This window comes from Ovis canadensis, chromosome 5, assembly GCF_042477335.2.
Source record: "Ovis canadensis isolate MfBH-ARS-UI-01 breed Bighorn chromosome 5, ARS-UI_OviCan_v2, whole genome shotgun sequence".
NCBI classification, from domain to species: domain Eukaryota; kingdom Metazoa; phylum Chordata; class Mammalia; order Artiodactyla; family Bovidae; genus Ovis; species Ovis canadensis.
The window spans coordinates 33,408,399-33,420,655 of NC_091249.1; the positions used below are offsets into that span (position 1 = coordinate 33,408,399).

General features: G+C 51.1%; 1 protein-coding gene across 1 annotated transcript; it reads right to left on the reverse strand.

The window, feature by feature from the left end:
- Positions 1-1,523: 1,523 nt before the first annotated feature.
- On the reverse strand, positions 1,524-8,755 carry S1PR4 (sphingosine-1-phosphate receptor 4). Its single transcript, XM_069591466.1, has one exon. The coding sequence runs from the start codon at positions 7,003-7,005 to the stop codon at positions 5,848-5,850; it is 1,158 nt and encodes a 385-aa protein (XP_069447567.1). The 5' UTR covers positions 7,006-8,755; the 3' UTR covers positions 1,524-5,847.
- Between the last annotated feature and the right edge of the window lie 3,502 nt (positions 8,756-12,257).

Consider the following 12,257-nt stretch of genomic DNA (forward strand, 5'->3'; position numbering starts at 1 on the left):
AACCAGAAATTCAAATTCTACTGAGTGTCTTAAATTAATATTTTCTAATCTGCCCACCCTAAGAACCCAACTGTCCCTGGGTCAGAGGCCTTAAGGGTCATCAGTAACTCATATCCTCTGTACGGATGAGAAGGCTGAGGCCACAGTGTGCAGAACACAATGGCCCTGGCCCCTAGGCTCCGGTACTGTTGCCTAAGGAGTTGAGCCTCCCTCCTGCCCCAAGTGAGAGGAGGCAGTTGTGTTGATTAATAACATGAGTTCAAGTCCCAGCTCCTCCAATTCCCAGCTGTGTGACCTTGGGCAAGTCCTTTCACCTCTCTGAGCCTCTATTTCCTCAACTGCCTGCCGAATACGATGATAAATAATCAAACACTCTTCCCAGGGTCCTCAGGGTTGTGTGAGGATTCAGTAAGATAATTCACGTGAATGCACTTTGAAAGGATGAGGCATACATGAAGCACTCAATAAATGCGGGTATTACGAGAATGTGCCAAGCTCATGCAGCCTTGGAGCTGCTGCACCTGCTCTTCCTGTAGAACCCTCACGGACCCCTCCTGCTTTCTGCATGGGTAGTTCCTTACTGAAAATGACGCTGGACTCTTAGTTTGGTGTTTGTCACCTGCGCCAAACTGTGACCTTTGTGCAAGCAGGTGCCAGATTGTTCATAGCTGCCACCCCAGTGCCCAGAATAGAGCCTGACACACAGTGGTTAAGTGAATGAGTGAGTGAATAAATGAGTCATGGAAACCCTAAGACACCACCCCATCCCTCCCAGCTATGTCACCTGCTTCTGGCCATCCCCAGGTCTCTCAGAGGGTGGGGGGTCCCAGGCTGGAGGAGTCAGGGGTGGCTTGGCAGGGCAGGGAGAGGGGTAAGAACTCATTCTGGCCAATGTGATCTTGATCAGCAAATATTTATTATCTGCTTCTCCATCTACCCTTGCTCCTTCCAGCCAGGTTATGAACAGGCAACACACATACACATACACACTTACACTCATCCAGAGATAGAGCAAGAAAGGGGCCTGAACCTGGCTCAGATAACAAGGCTTGGATCTTAGGGCTGCCCGTGCCACCTCCTCCCCTGAGCCTTAGTTTTTCTGTCTGTAAAATGGGGGGCTTCAACTAATCCTGCTTTGTGGAGGTGAAACCTTGGGGCAGCCCAAAGAATAACTTGGAGCATTCATTCTTAGTTTTCCAAAGAGGGAAGGAACTGGTATTCATTCATTCATTCATTCATTAAAGAGGCAGTAAGGAACAAGGATCAAGAAGTCACCTGTCAAGTTTGAATCCCAATCCTGCCTCTTCCCAGCTGTGTGAACTTGTGTGTTACCTAAACTCTCTGGGTCTCAGTTTCTCCATCTGTAACATGACGTTAATGACAGTATCTGCCTCCTGGAGGTTTTGCAAGGATTTAATAAATTAACACACAGGTGGTTAGAACAGCACAGAGTGGCCTTCGTTGTTATTATTCATTTAACTACGTTACTAAAAGCAAGGACAAACAAACCAAAACTATGGGAGTTGGAGCAGAGAAAGGTTTATTGCAGGGCCATGCAAGTAAACCAGTGGCTCATGTCTCATAAACTCATACTCCCCAAAGGGTTTCAGCAAAGCAAGGTAAGAGAGGGACGTGGTTGATTGTTGCAGACTTCTTAGTGTTGGAATCCTTTGTTCTTGCAGCTGGCCACAAAGGACAGGATGTTCCTGTAAACCTCCAATGAGACAAATGTTATTCTCTGTTCTGCAACTTTTTACCTCTGTATGAATAGATTCAAGTGTCAGAGCCCTGAGGACAGGCTCTCCTGTATATTTCAGGCTATAATGCAACATTCTTGTACAAAAGGTGCAGAATCAGTATGACAGGCAACAGGGCACAAAAGTGAAAGCAAAAGGAACAGATCTAATAGGGAGTCAGATTTGTTCTTCCCTGTTACAAAAACACGCTTCCCAAGTGGTGCAGTGGTAAAGAATCTGCCTGCCAAATGCAAGAGACATAGAAGACACGGGTTCAATCCTGGGGTCTGGAAGATCCCCTGGAGGAGGAAATGACAACCCACTCTAGTATTCTTCCCTGGAAAATTCCATGGATAGAGGAGCCTGACGGGCTGCAGTCCATGGGATCACAAGGAGTCCAACAGGACTGAGCAACTGAGCACAGCACATTACACAAACATAAGTAGTTGGAGAGCCTTTATATTCCTTGCCTTATCAACATCCCAGGAGGGCAGGAGACATCGATATCTCCAGTTTACAGATGAGGAAACTGAAGCCCGTGGTGCATGGCAGAGCTGGGGAACAGCAATGTTACAGACACCTGAGCCACCTAAGAGCAGAGGACCGCATTCTTGAGGACGGCTCCACCTCAGTCAGGGAGGTGGGGAACAAGGAGGTGAAGAGGTTTCAGTGGAAGGCATGCTGCTGGGACCAGTTATACCAGAGCTCTAGTTCATGGAGCACCTCCTATCTGCTGGGCCCTGTGCTGTGTTTGGGACACAGCAATGACCCAAACACTGTCACTAACTCCATTCTCATGGAGCTCAAAGTCCAGGGGAGCAGGTGGATGTGCGGCCAGGTGTGATTGAAGCTGTGATAGTGATGTACACACAGATGTGTGAGCCTGGAAGAGGGCTAAGGAAGAAGAGAAATCAGGGAGACTTCCTGGAGGAGGTGATGCTGAAGCTGAGACTTGAAGGATGCACAGGCCACGCTAGTGGGGTCAACAAAGACATGCAAAGGTCCCAGGTAGGAAGGGGCAGCAAATAGTCCAGTTCAGTCAAAGCAAAGCGTGACACTCACAGGGTGGCCCAACTCACACAGGCCCAGGGTTGCAAGTCAAGAGCTTTAAGGCAGCCCGGGCTTCACTCGCCCCAAATTCTGCCAAGACCCCACCCACCCTGTCACTGTTCCAGATCAACACACGTGGTCAGCAATCTGGAAAACGTAAGTACCTCAGGTTATGAGTTATCCAGGGGGTGCTCTGGGAAGGGAGAACCCACCTGCCAATGCCCAATGCAGGAGACACAGGAGACACGGGTTCATTCCCTGGGTCAGGAAGTTTCCCTGGAGAAGGGAACGGCAACCCGCTCCAGTATTTTTGGCTGGAGAATGCCCTGGACAGAGGAACCTGGTGAGCTACAGTCCATGGGGTCACAAAGAGTCGGACATGACTGCGTGACTGAGCACGCAATCCTAGCTTATACATGCTTAGAACTTTCCCCTCCCTGTCTCATAGCACCTTCTGTGATGATGGATAGATTCTGTGTCTGCATTTTCCAGAACAGTAGCCACGAGCCACATGTCCCATCAAGCACTCAAAATGGGGTTAGTGTGACCAAATGCCATGGGCCGAATTGTGTCTCCTCCAAAATTGACGACTCGAAATCCTAATTCCCAACACCTCAGAAGAGGCCCTTATTTGGAAATAGGATTTTTATAGGTATAATTAGTTAATCTGAGTCACACTGTATAGGGTGGCCCTAAGCCAATAGGACTGGTGTCCTTATGAAACAGGGAGGGACTGCCCTGATGGCCCAGTGGTTAAGAATCCTCCTTCCAGAGAGATATTGTATGTCATCCCTTACATGTGGACCTTAAAGAGAAATGATACAAATGAACTTACAAAACAGAAAGAGACTCATAAAGGACAAACTTATGGCTGCTGGTTGAGAAGAATAGGGGGGAGGGATAGTTAGGGAGTCTGGGATTGACATGTACTCACCGCTACACTTAAAATGGATAACCAACAAGGACCTACTGTATAGCACATGGAATCCTGTTCAATGTTATGTGGCAGGCTGGATGGGAGGGGAGTTTGGGAGAGAATGGATACATGTAATGGATGGATACATATATGTATGGCTGAGTCTCCTCCCTGTTCACCTGAAACTATTGCAAAGTTGCTTGTTATTTGGTTGTACCCCAATACAAAATAAAAAGTTGAAAGAATACACCATCCAATGCAGGGGACCTGTATGTGATCCCTGGTCAGAGAACTAAGATCTCACATGTTGCAGGACAACTAAGTCAGAACACCAAAACTAGAGACAGCCCTCATGCCACAATGAAGACCCAGAGCAGCCAAGGGAGAAAAAAAAAAAGACTTGAGAATTTGGACACAGACGTGCAGGCAAACACAACCCATGTGAAGATGGAGGCAGAGATGCGGCTGATGTGTCTACAAGCCAAGGGATGCAAGACTGCCAGCAAACCCCCAGGATCCAGGAGAGAGGACTCAGGGGAACCAAGCCTGCTGGCACCTTGACCTCAGACTTGCAGCCTCCAGAGTTGTGAGCAAATACATTTATGTTATTCAAGCACCCCCTCCCCAGTCTGTGATACTTGGCCACTGAAGCTCTGAGAAATGCACCGAGAAACTGAATTTTTAAAATTCATTTTAATTTTAAGTAGCCACATGTGGCTAATGGCTGCTTTATTGGACTGCACAGTCAACACATCCATCATGCCATCCCCTATCCTGCAGGGGAGAAATGGAGGCTCAGAACAGAGCTGTCCCTTCTGGAGTGGCAGACAGGACGCTGCCCCAACGACTTGGCAATATAGAGGCAAAAAGACCTGTGGGCACTGTCTCGGCTGGGCGGATGGAGACAGAGAACTTCCCACTAGCCAAAAGTGGCTACATTCAGAAGGTGTCCCCCTGTAGCACTGTCTGGTACCATTGCTGCAAGTCCTGTGGAGTGCTTAAATTCGCACGCATTCTAAGTTGATTTCTTCAGTCCCATTGACCTCTTATTGAGGGCTCAGTAGCCATGTGTGGGGGAGGGGTCCCACACTGGGAAACACAGATACAGAACATTTCCACTATCGCCGGATGTTTCTTTGACACACTGATGCCTGCTCGCCACAGCAAAAGCACTGAGCGAGCACCAACAGCCTCCTGCGGTGAGTTCCGAGCACCAACAGCCTCCTGCGGTGAGTTCCATCTGCCATCAGCCCATTTTACAGATGGGAAAGGGAGAGGCAGTTAGTGCTAAAGCATCTCCCTCTCTGTTGGACTCCAGACTGAGTCTCAAAAGATGCAGAAGCCAGAGGTGGGGGGAGGAGGCTGCCCAGAACCCAAGATGAGAGATAGGGCAGGCAAAGGGGAAGTGACCGGGAAGGGGTGGGTGTCAGCGTCACCGCCCCCGCCCCCACCCCCTTCTGGTAGCCTCCCTAAGTTTACACACACGTTCAACAGAGTGGATCGGTCACACACATGTGTGCACAAGCACACGCCCTCAGACAAGAGGCCTGCTACACGCAAGGATATCTGCACACCAGCACACGCTGCTCACCGACACAACTTGCTCTGCCCTCAACCTCTCTATCCCTCTCTAACAGACACATACAGTCTCATCCACACCAAAGCCCTTGCTGTCACAGCCACACCCCCCAGCACACAGACCCATGTTGCTCCCTGGCCACTGGCCCAGCTCCAGCAGACCCACAACCCTCATGCTTTCACCCTGACACCATCTCATCCCACCACTGAACTTCTGTGTTCCCAGGGCATCCACCCACTCCCCGCCAGTCCACCCCCACCGAGGCCCAGAGAGGGGCTGGGACTTCCTCCGAGTCACACAGGAGGGGGGCGCACACAGCAAACCCATTGATCTCCAGTCCAGCGCGCTCTCGGTTGCAACCAGCCGTTGCCTCCTGCTCCACAACAACCATAGGAAACCCACTTGGTGCCAGCAGCCCCTTGAGGCTTCCGGGATGCCCCCCAGCACCGCGGGGCCTTGGGATGCAGGCCCCTGGTGGCTAACCGGTTCCTTCCTCTTCTTCAGGCCCGACTGCAGCATCCCTGCACGGGGATCAAGGCTGCTGAACCACCACCCCGACCGTGGCTTCAGACACTCCGCACGCTGGAGACACTGGTCAGGGGCTCCCGCATCCGGAAGCTGTGCGATCGAGAACCCCGAAAGCTGTCCCTCGGCCTCAGTGAGCTGTCGGTGTTGGAGGCTGCAGAGTGGGCCTCGACGGCCTGAGCCAGGCAGTCCCCAGGCCCTCGAAGCCCTAGCCGGAGACACGCGCCGCACAGGAAGCCCACCACGGCCCGGCACACCTCCCGGCTGCGGAAGGAGTAGATGATGGGGTTGACCGCCGAGTTGAGCACGGCCAGCGCCAGGATCCAGTCCATGCCCCGCAGGTACTCCTGCGCCCAGACGTTGGAGCCGAAGATGTCGGCCAGCAGCAGGCCGAAAAGCGGGCCCCAGCACACCACGAAGGCCACCAGGATCATGAGTACCGTCTTGAGCAGCCGGCGGGCCTTGCGGCGCGCCGGGGTGCTAGGCGCCTTCTGCCCGTTGGCGCGCACTACTCGGAAGATGGCTCCGTAGAGCACCATGATGGTGGCCAGGATGAAAGCGAAGACCACTACGCAGAAGAGGATGTAGTCCTTGGAGTAGAGCGGGAGGAGGCTGGAGCAGCGTTGGAAGGCGCACACGCAGTTCCAGCCGAGCAGGGGCAGCAGGCCGAGGAGCGCCGCCAGCAGCCAGCACAGCCCGATGAAGCTGCACACGCGGCCCCGCTTGGTGGCCCCACTCTCGGCCACCGGCCGCACCATGGTGACGAAACGCTCGCCGGCCGTGAAGAGCAGGCTGAAAGTGGAGGCGGCCAGCGCCATGAAGAGCAGGCCCTCGCGCAGGAACCACTGGGCCGGCGCCAGGCGGAAGGTGTGCGCCCCTGACAGCAGCACGTTGGCCAGGTACGCGGCGCCGGTGAGCAGGTCGCTGAGCGTGATGTTCACCAGGCAGTAGTAGACCCAGCGCCGGGAGCGCATGCGGCTGGCGATGGCCACCAGCACCAGAAGGTTCTCCAGCACCACCAGGCAGCTCATGGCCACGAACAGCCCTCGCAGCACCCCCAGACCGACCTCCTCCGCCCCAGCGCGCCCCGCCAGCCGCCCCGAGTGGTTGTAGTGCAGGAGGACGAGCCGGCTGTGCCCGCCGGCTGCCAGCAGCTGGCAGGACTCGGGGTCCCCCGTCGGGGTCCCCGTGGCGTTCATTGCGGTCCCCCTCCCCGAGGGCAGACTGGGGCCCCGGGGTGGGGTGTTTCGTTTGCCCCAGGCAGGGTGGAGCCGAGAGTTTTGCCCGCCCTTGGTTTCCTGTTATTTGAAATTTCCTGTTATTTCAAGGTACCCCCTGGGTGGGGGTGAGGCTGAAACGGGGAGGGGCATCCAACGGTGGGCTCCCATCCTTACTCCCAGAGGGCAGGGCGCTGCGGTCACTCCGTGCCGCCCCCTGCGGGTCCTCGAAAGCCCATTGAGGGTGGGGTCCCCGCCCCCACCCCCACCCCTTCACTCCCTCTAAAGGGTGGGTAACCGGTTCTTTGTGGCACCCAGGCTGGACGACTCTCCCGCCCCCACCAACAACTCCTTGCAGGCTGGCCCCACTGTTCCATCACCTGCTCCTCAACCTCTCTAGGCCCGCCTGGCACACAGTAGGTACTTAATAAGTGTGTGCCGAGTGGCTGCACACAAAGAAGCACTGCCAGCTCCCTCATCGATGGTGCAGTTGTACCCTCATCTTATCCTCACAACAGGGCCAGGAGCAAACAGTTCTCAGAGGGGAAACAGGCGTGGAGAGGGGCAGTCCCTGGGGAACCCTGCTGAAGACAGCACAGTGGGGAGGTGAACCCCAGGCACGCACACACCCACACGGGTCTGGATGGGGGGACCCTCCTTACCCGGGTCTTCTGTTGCTTTCCAGCCCCTGAGCTGACCTTGCTAGCAGCAAAGCCGCAGGGGACCTCCGCCCAGGGCGGCACCTCACCTCTGGAGGGAGGAGGGCCTCACTCGACCTCCCTCAGACCGACTCAGCCTGAGAAGGTTGAGGACCGAGGTGTGTGGCAGGGAGAGGAAGTGGGGGGTGACACTTGGAGTGATGCTGGGGGAGTCTGAGGGGGGAGGCACAGCCCTGGCCAGGGTCTGAGGAGAGTGGCACCGGTATCTGCGTGGCTCCCTAGCCCCCCTAAGTGGAGGATGGGCAGGACGTGGGGCTGGAGGGCAGCCCTGCAGCCCTCCCCTGAGTTCATTGTTCAGCCTGGAGCAGGACAGTTACAGGGAGGGGAGGGGGCTGCACGAGAGGCAGCCACATAGACTCACTGGAGGTGACCAAGCAGAAACAGATCTGAGGTGGGAAGGGGGTGTGAGGAGGGGCTGTGCAGGCGGGTGGGGAGAGCGAGGAGGGCACGAGCAGTAGGGCCACCGAGCCCCAGTCCCAGCCTTACAAGGGACCCCTGACCTAGGCACACTCAGAGAGAGACACATGCATAGTCTGAGCCTGGACCCTGGACTGAACCTTGACCCCAGGCTGAATCCTGACCTTGGTTGAGCCCACTACCATAGGCTGACTCCAACCCTGACCCTTGCTGAGACTTGACCCTGAACTGAGCCCTGATTGCAAGCTAAGCCCTGATCCTATTGAACCCCAACCCTGACTAAACCCTATCCCCAGGTGAGCACCTGAGCCAGCCTAGAAGAGCAAATTGAGAACTAGACTGAAATGTTATGAGAGAGCAGGGTTTGACTAGATTGAGGCCAAGCTGTCCTACTGTGGTGACCTTATGCCATGGATTACCCGCTGCTTAGGTGAAAAGCCATATGTGCATTGTAACTTATTTAACCTTACAATTATCCTCATGTTACAGAAGAGCAGTCCCCCTTCAGAAATTAATCCTGAAGACACAGCTCTAACAATACCCAAGTGAGTATGGAGAAAGCTATTAATTGTCATTTGTAAATGCAAAATATTGGAAGCAACCCACATGTCTGTATACAGGAGAGAGACTAATGTATTACACTGCACTTCAGAGTGGAGTGCTACACAGCCATGAGAAAGAATAAGGTCTATTTCTGTGATAGAATGGGGTAATTTCCAGGACATATTGTTAAGTTGAGGGGGAAGTACAAGAGTATAGGTAATATGTTACCTTTTGTATAATAAAGAAGGAGGGAATAAAAAATCCACATATCTGCTTGTTTTTGCAAAATGAAAGGTAAAGCAAAGAGCAATCAAATTGGTTACCTACAAGAGTGGCTGGGATTTAAATTTAAGAAAGGAGGGGATAACATCCTTTGTATTTTCCTTTTTGCATAATTTTTAAACTGTTATTGCTTTCTATATTTAATAAAAATTTAAATCAACAACAGTGGAGGACAAAAGCTTTAAGATGGAATACAGAGACATCCCTGGTGGTCCAGTGGTTAAGACTCTGCACTTCCACTGCAGGGAGCATGGGTTTGATCCCTTGCTGGAGAACAAAGATCCCACATGCATGCAGTGCAGCCAAAAAAGGAAAGAAAGGTGGGATATAAGTAGAAAACAAATGAACTGAATGATATTTCAAATGAAAAACATAAGCCCCCAGAAATAGAAAAGAACCAACTTGTGCAACTTGTGGACACGGTACTGACTCTAAAGACAGGAGCTGCAAAAAAATTTTTTAACTTGGTTTAGTACATTTGTGTGTTCTGGAGTGACATAGGTATAGTGATTCTGAAACTCTCATGTGTATTATGGGACTGAACAAACTAGCAAGTGTGTTGATATTATTAAGAATCAGGTCTTTCCTGGGGGGCAAAGAAAGTGCAAAGATGAAATGGAAGAACCCCATGGGAACAGAATGAAATTAAAGTATCCGCGTGGACTTGATAGTTAAACAAAAATCTACTTCCTAACTCTGTCCACTGAGACAACCCAATAAGAATGAGTGCACCTAGCACCTAGATCTTGGCTTCTAAATATCATCCCCCAAAAGGTGGGGAGGGGAATGCAGGACTCTTGGGAGAAATGGCAGAATCCAGGATACAAGGTGTATACAAGGTGAGGCTGGAATGTCCTGGTGCATCAAAGAGTAACGAAGGGCTCCCAGAAGGATGGGACCCATCAGAGAGATACAGGCTGAACAAATCTGGGACAATTTGATTGTGAACAAATGTAGTTCAGTCACTAAATCGTGTCACCATGAACTGAAGCATACCAATCTTCCCTGTCCTTCGCTATCTCCCAGAATTTGCTCAAATTCATGTCAATGGAGTCAGTGATGCTATCGATTCTTATCCTCTGTTGCCCCCTTCTCCTCCTGCCTTCAATCTTTGCCAGCATTAGGGCTTTTGCCAATGAGCCAGCTCTTTGCATCAGGTGGGCAAAATATTGGAGCTTCAGCTTCAGCATCAGTCCTTCCCACAAATATTCAGGGTTGATTTCCTTTCAGATGGACTGGTTTGTCCTCTGTGCAGTCCAAGGGACATTCAAGAGTCTTTTCCAGCATCACAGTTGGAAAGCATCAGTGAATGATCTTAAAATCATAGGATGGTAGATGCAGGGGCAGGGGAGGGAGAATTCAGATTTAGTGTTTAATGAGAAGAGAGTTTCAGTTTTATAAGGTGAAAAGCAAGAGTTCTGCAGATAGAATGTGGTGGTGACATTTGCAAACATGAAGAATGTATTCATTCAGCCCTATCTCTGAAATGGATGCTCAGGTTCATTTATGTTACGTTCATTTTACCACAATAAGAAGCAATTTTGAAGGGACTTCCCTGGTGGTCTAGTAGCTAGGACCCCACGCTCCCAATGCAGAGGGCCCGAACTAGATTCCCACATGCCACAACTAAGACCCAGTGCAGCCAAATAAATAAATCTTTTTTAAAAAATTAGAAAAAAATGAATGAACTTTCCATATGATCCAGTAATTCCACTCCCAGGCATTTCCTCAGAACGAGTTAGGAAAAAAAATCACCATTTGATAATTATCCCAGCAATAATGGACCCAAACAAGATTGATCAGTGGAGGGCTTCCCTGGTGGCTCAGTGGTGAAGACTCTGCCTGCTAGCACAGGAGACTCCAGTTTGATCCCTGGTCCGGGAGGATCCCATGTGCTGAGGAGCAGCTAAGCCCGTGCGCCACTACTACTGAATTTGGGCTCCAGAGCCAGGGAACCACAGCTGTCGAAGCCCAAGTGCCCCAGATGCTGTGCTCCATGATAAGAGAATTCACTGCAATGAGAAGCCAGGCACTGCAAGGAGAGAGCAGCCCCCGCTCGCCGCAACTAGAGAAAGCCTGTGCTCAGCAACAGAGACCCAGCACAGCCAAAAATAAATTCATCAGTGGATGTTAAGATGATTGGGTGGAAGTTTGAAGGGGAGGAGTAATCTCAAAGTGTGTTGCTACAGATGACTTAGCAATTACAAATGCCTTACTTAGAACCCTAGTGAATAGCTTCTTAACCAAGCCATCCAGGGAAACACACTGGGAGTGAGGACAAAATGGTCTTTGTGGGCCTCCTGATAGGAGGCACCGAGGAGGACACATTGCTTCTGGGATATTCCTGCCAAACACAGGCCACCTGCATTTGATCATGGGAGCCATCAGACAAACCCACACTGAGGGACAAGGTCATAACAGTTATTAAGTGTGTATGTGTGTGTGTGTGCGGGCGTGCTATGTCACTTCAGTCCTGTCTGACTCTTTTGCGACCCCATGGATCATACCCCACGGATCATACCCCACCAGGCTCCTCTCTCCCTGGGATTTCTCAGGCAAGAATACTGGAGTGGGTTGCCATTTCCTCCTCCAGGGGATTTTCCCCACCCAGGAATCAAACTCACATCTCCTGCATCTCCTGCATTGGAGGTAGATTCTTTACCACTGAGCCACCTGGGAAGCCTGAAAGGTATTAAGAGACAACAACAGCAACAACAAAAAGCCTGAAGCTGACTCAGAAGAAAGGCGATCACAGATACATGAAATTGTGTGCAATGAGTGATCCCTGCCTGAATACACCACCGGCGGAGAATGAGGGGGTGGGGAGGGGAGCCTTGCGATATAAGACAATATTAAAACAACTTGTGACACTTTCAAACAGGCTGTGTATTAGCTACTATTATTGTCTCAGTGCTAGATTTCCTGAATTTGACCATCTTGGTTACTTAACAAGAGGTGTTTTTTTTGTTTGCAGGAAATACATGGGTTTTTGTTTTTTATTTGTTTTGTTTTTGAGTCAAAGTGCATGATGTTGCGAGCTCACTGTCAAATTATTTAGAAAAGATTAAGAAAAAGAACAAAATTATTTTGTGCATATTCTTTAGGGAATAGATTATATACTTTTAAATTATGATTATAGAGAAATGTAAAGCAAAAGGTTAACTGTGGGAAGCTCTAGCTCAGGGGTGGGCAGATTTTTTCTGCAAAGAGCCAAACAGTAACTATCTTTGGTGTTGAGGGCCAGACAGTCTCTGTCACAGTGCCTCTGCTGTC

Coding starts and splice junctions, on each gene's coding strand:
- S1PR4 (XM_069591466.1), bottom strand. CDS start 7,005: ATGAACGCCACGGGGACCCCGACGGGGGACCCCGAGTCCTGCCAGCTG.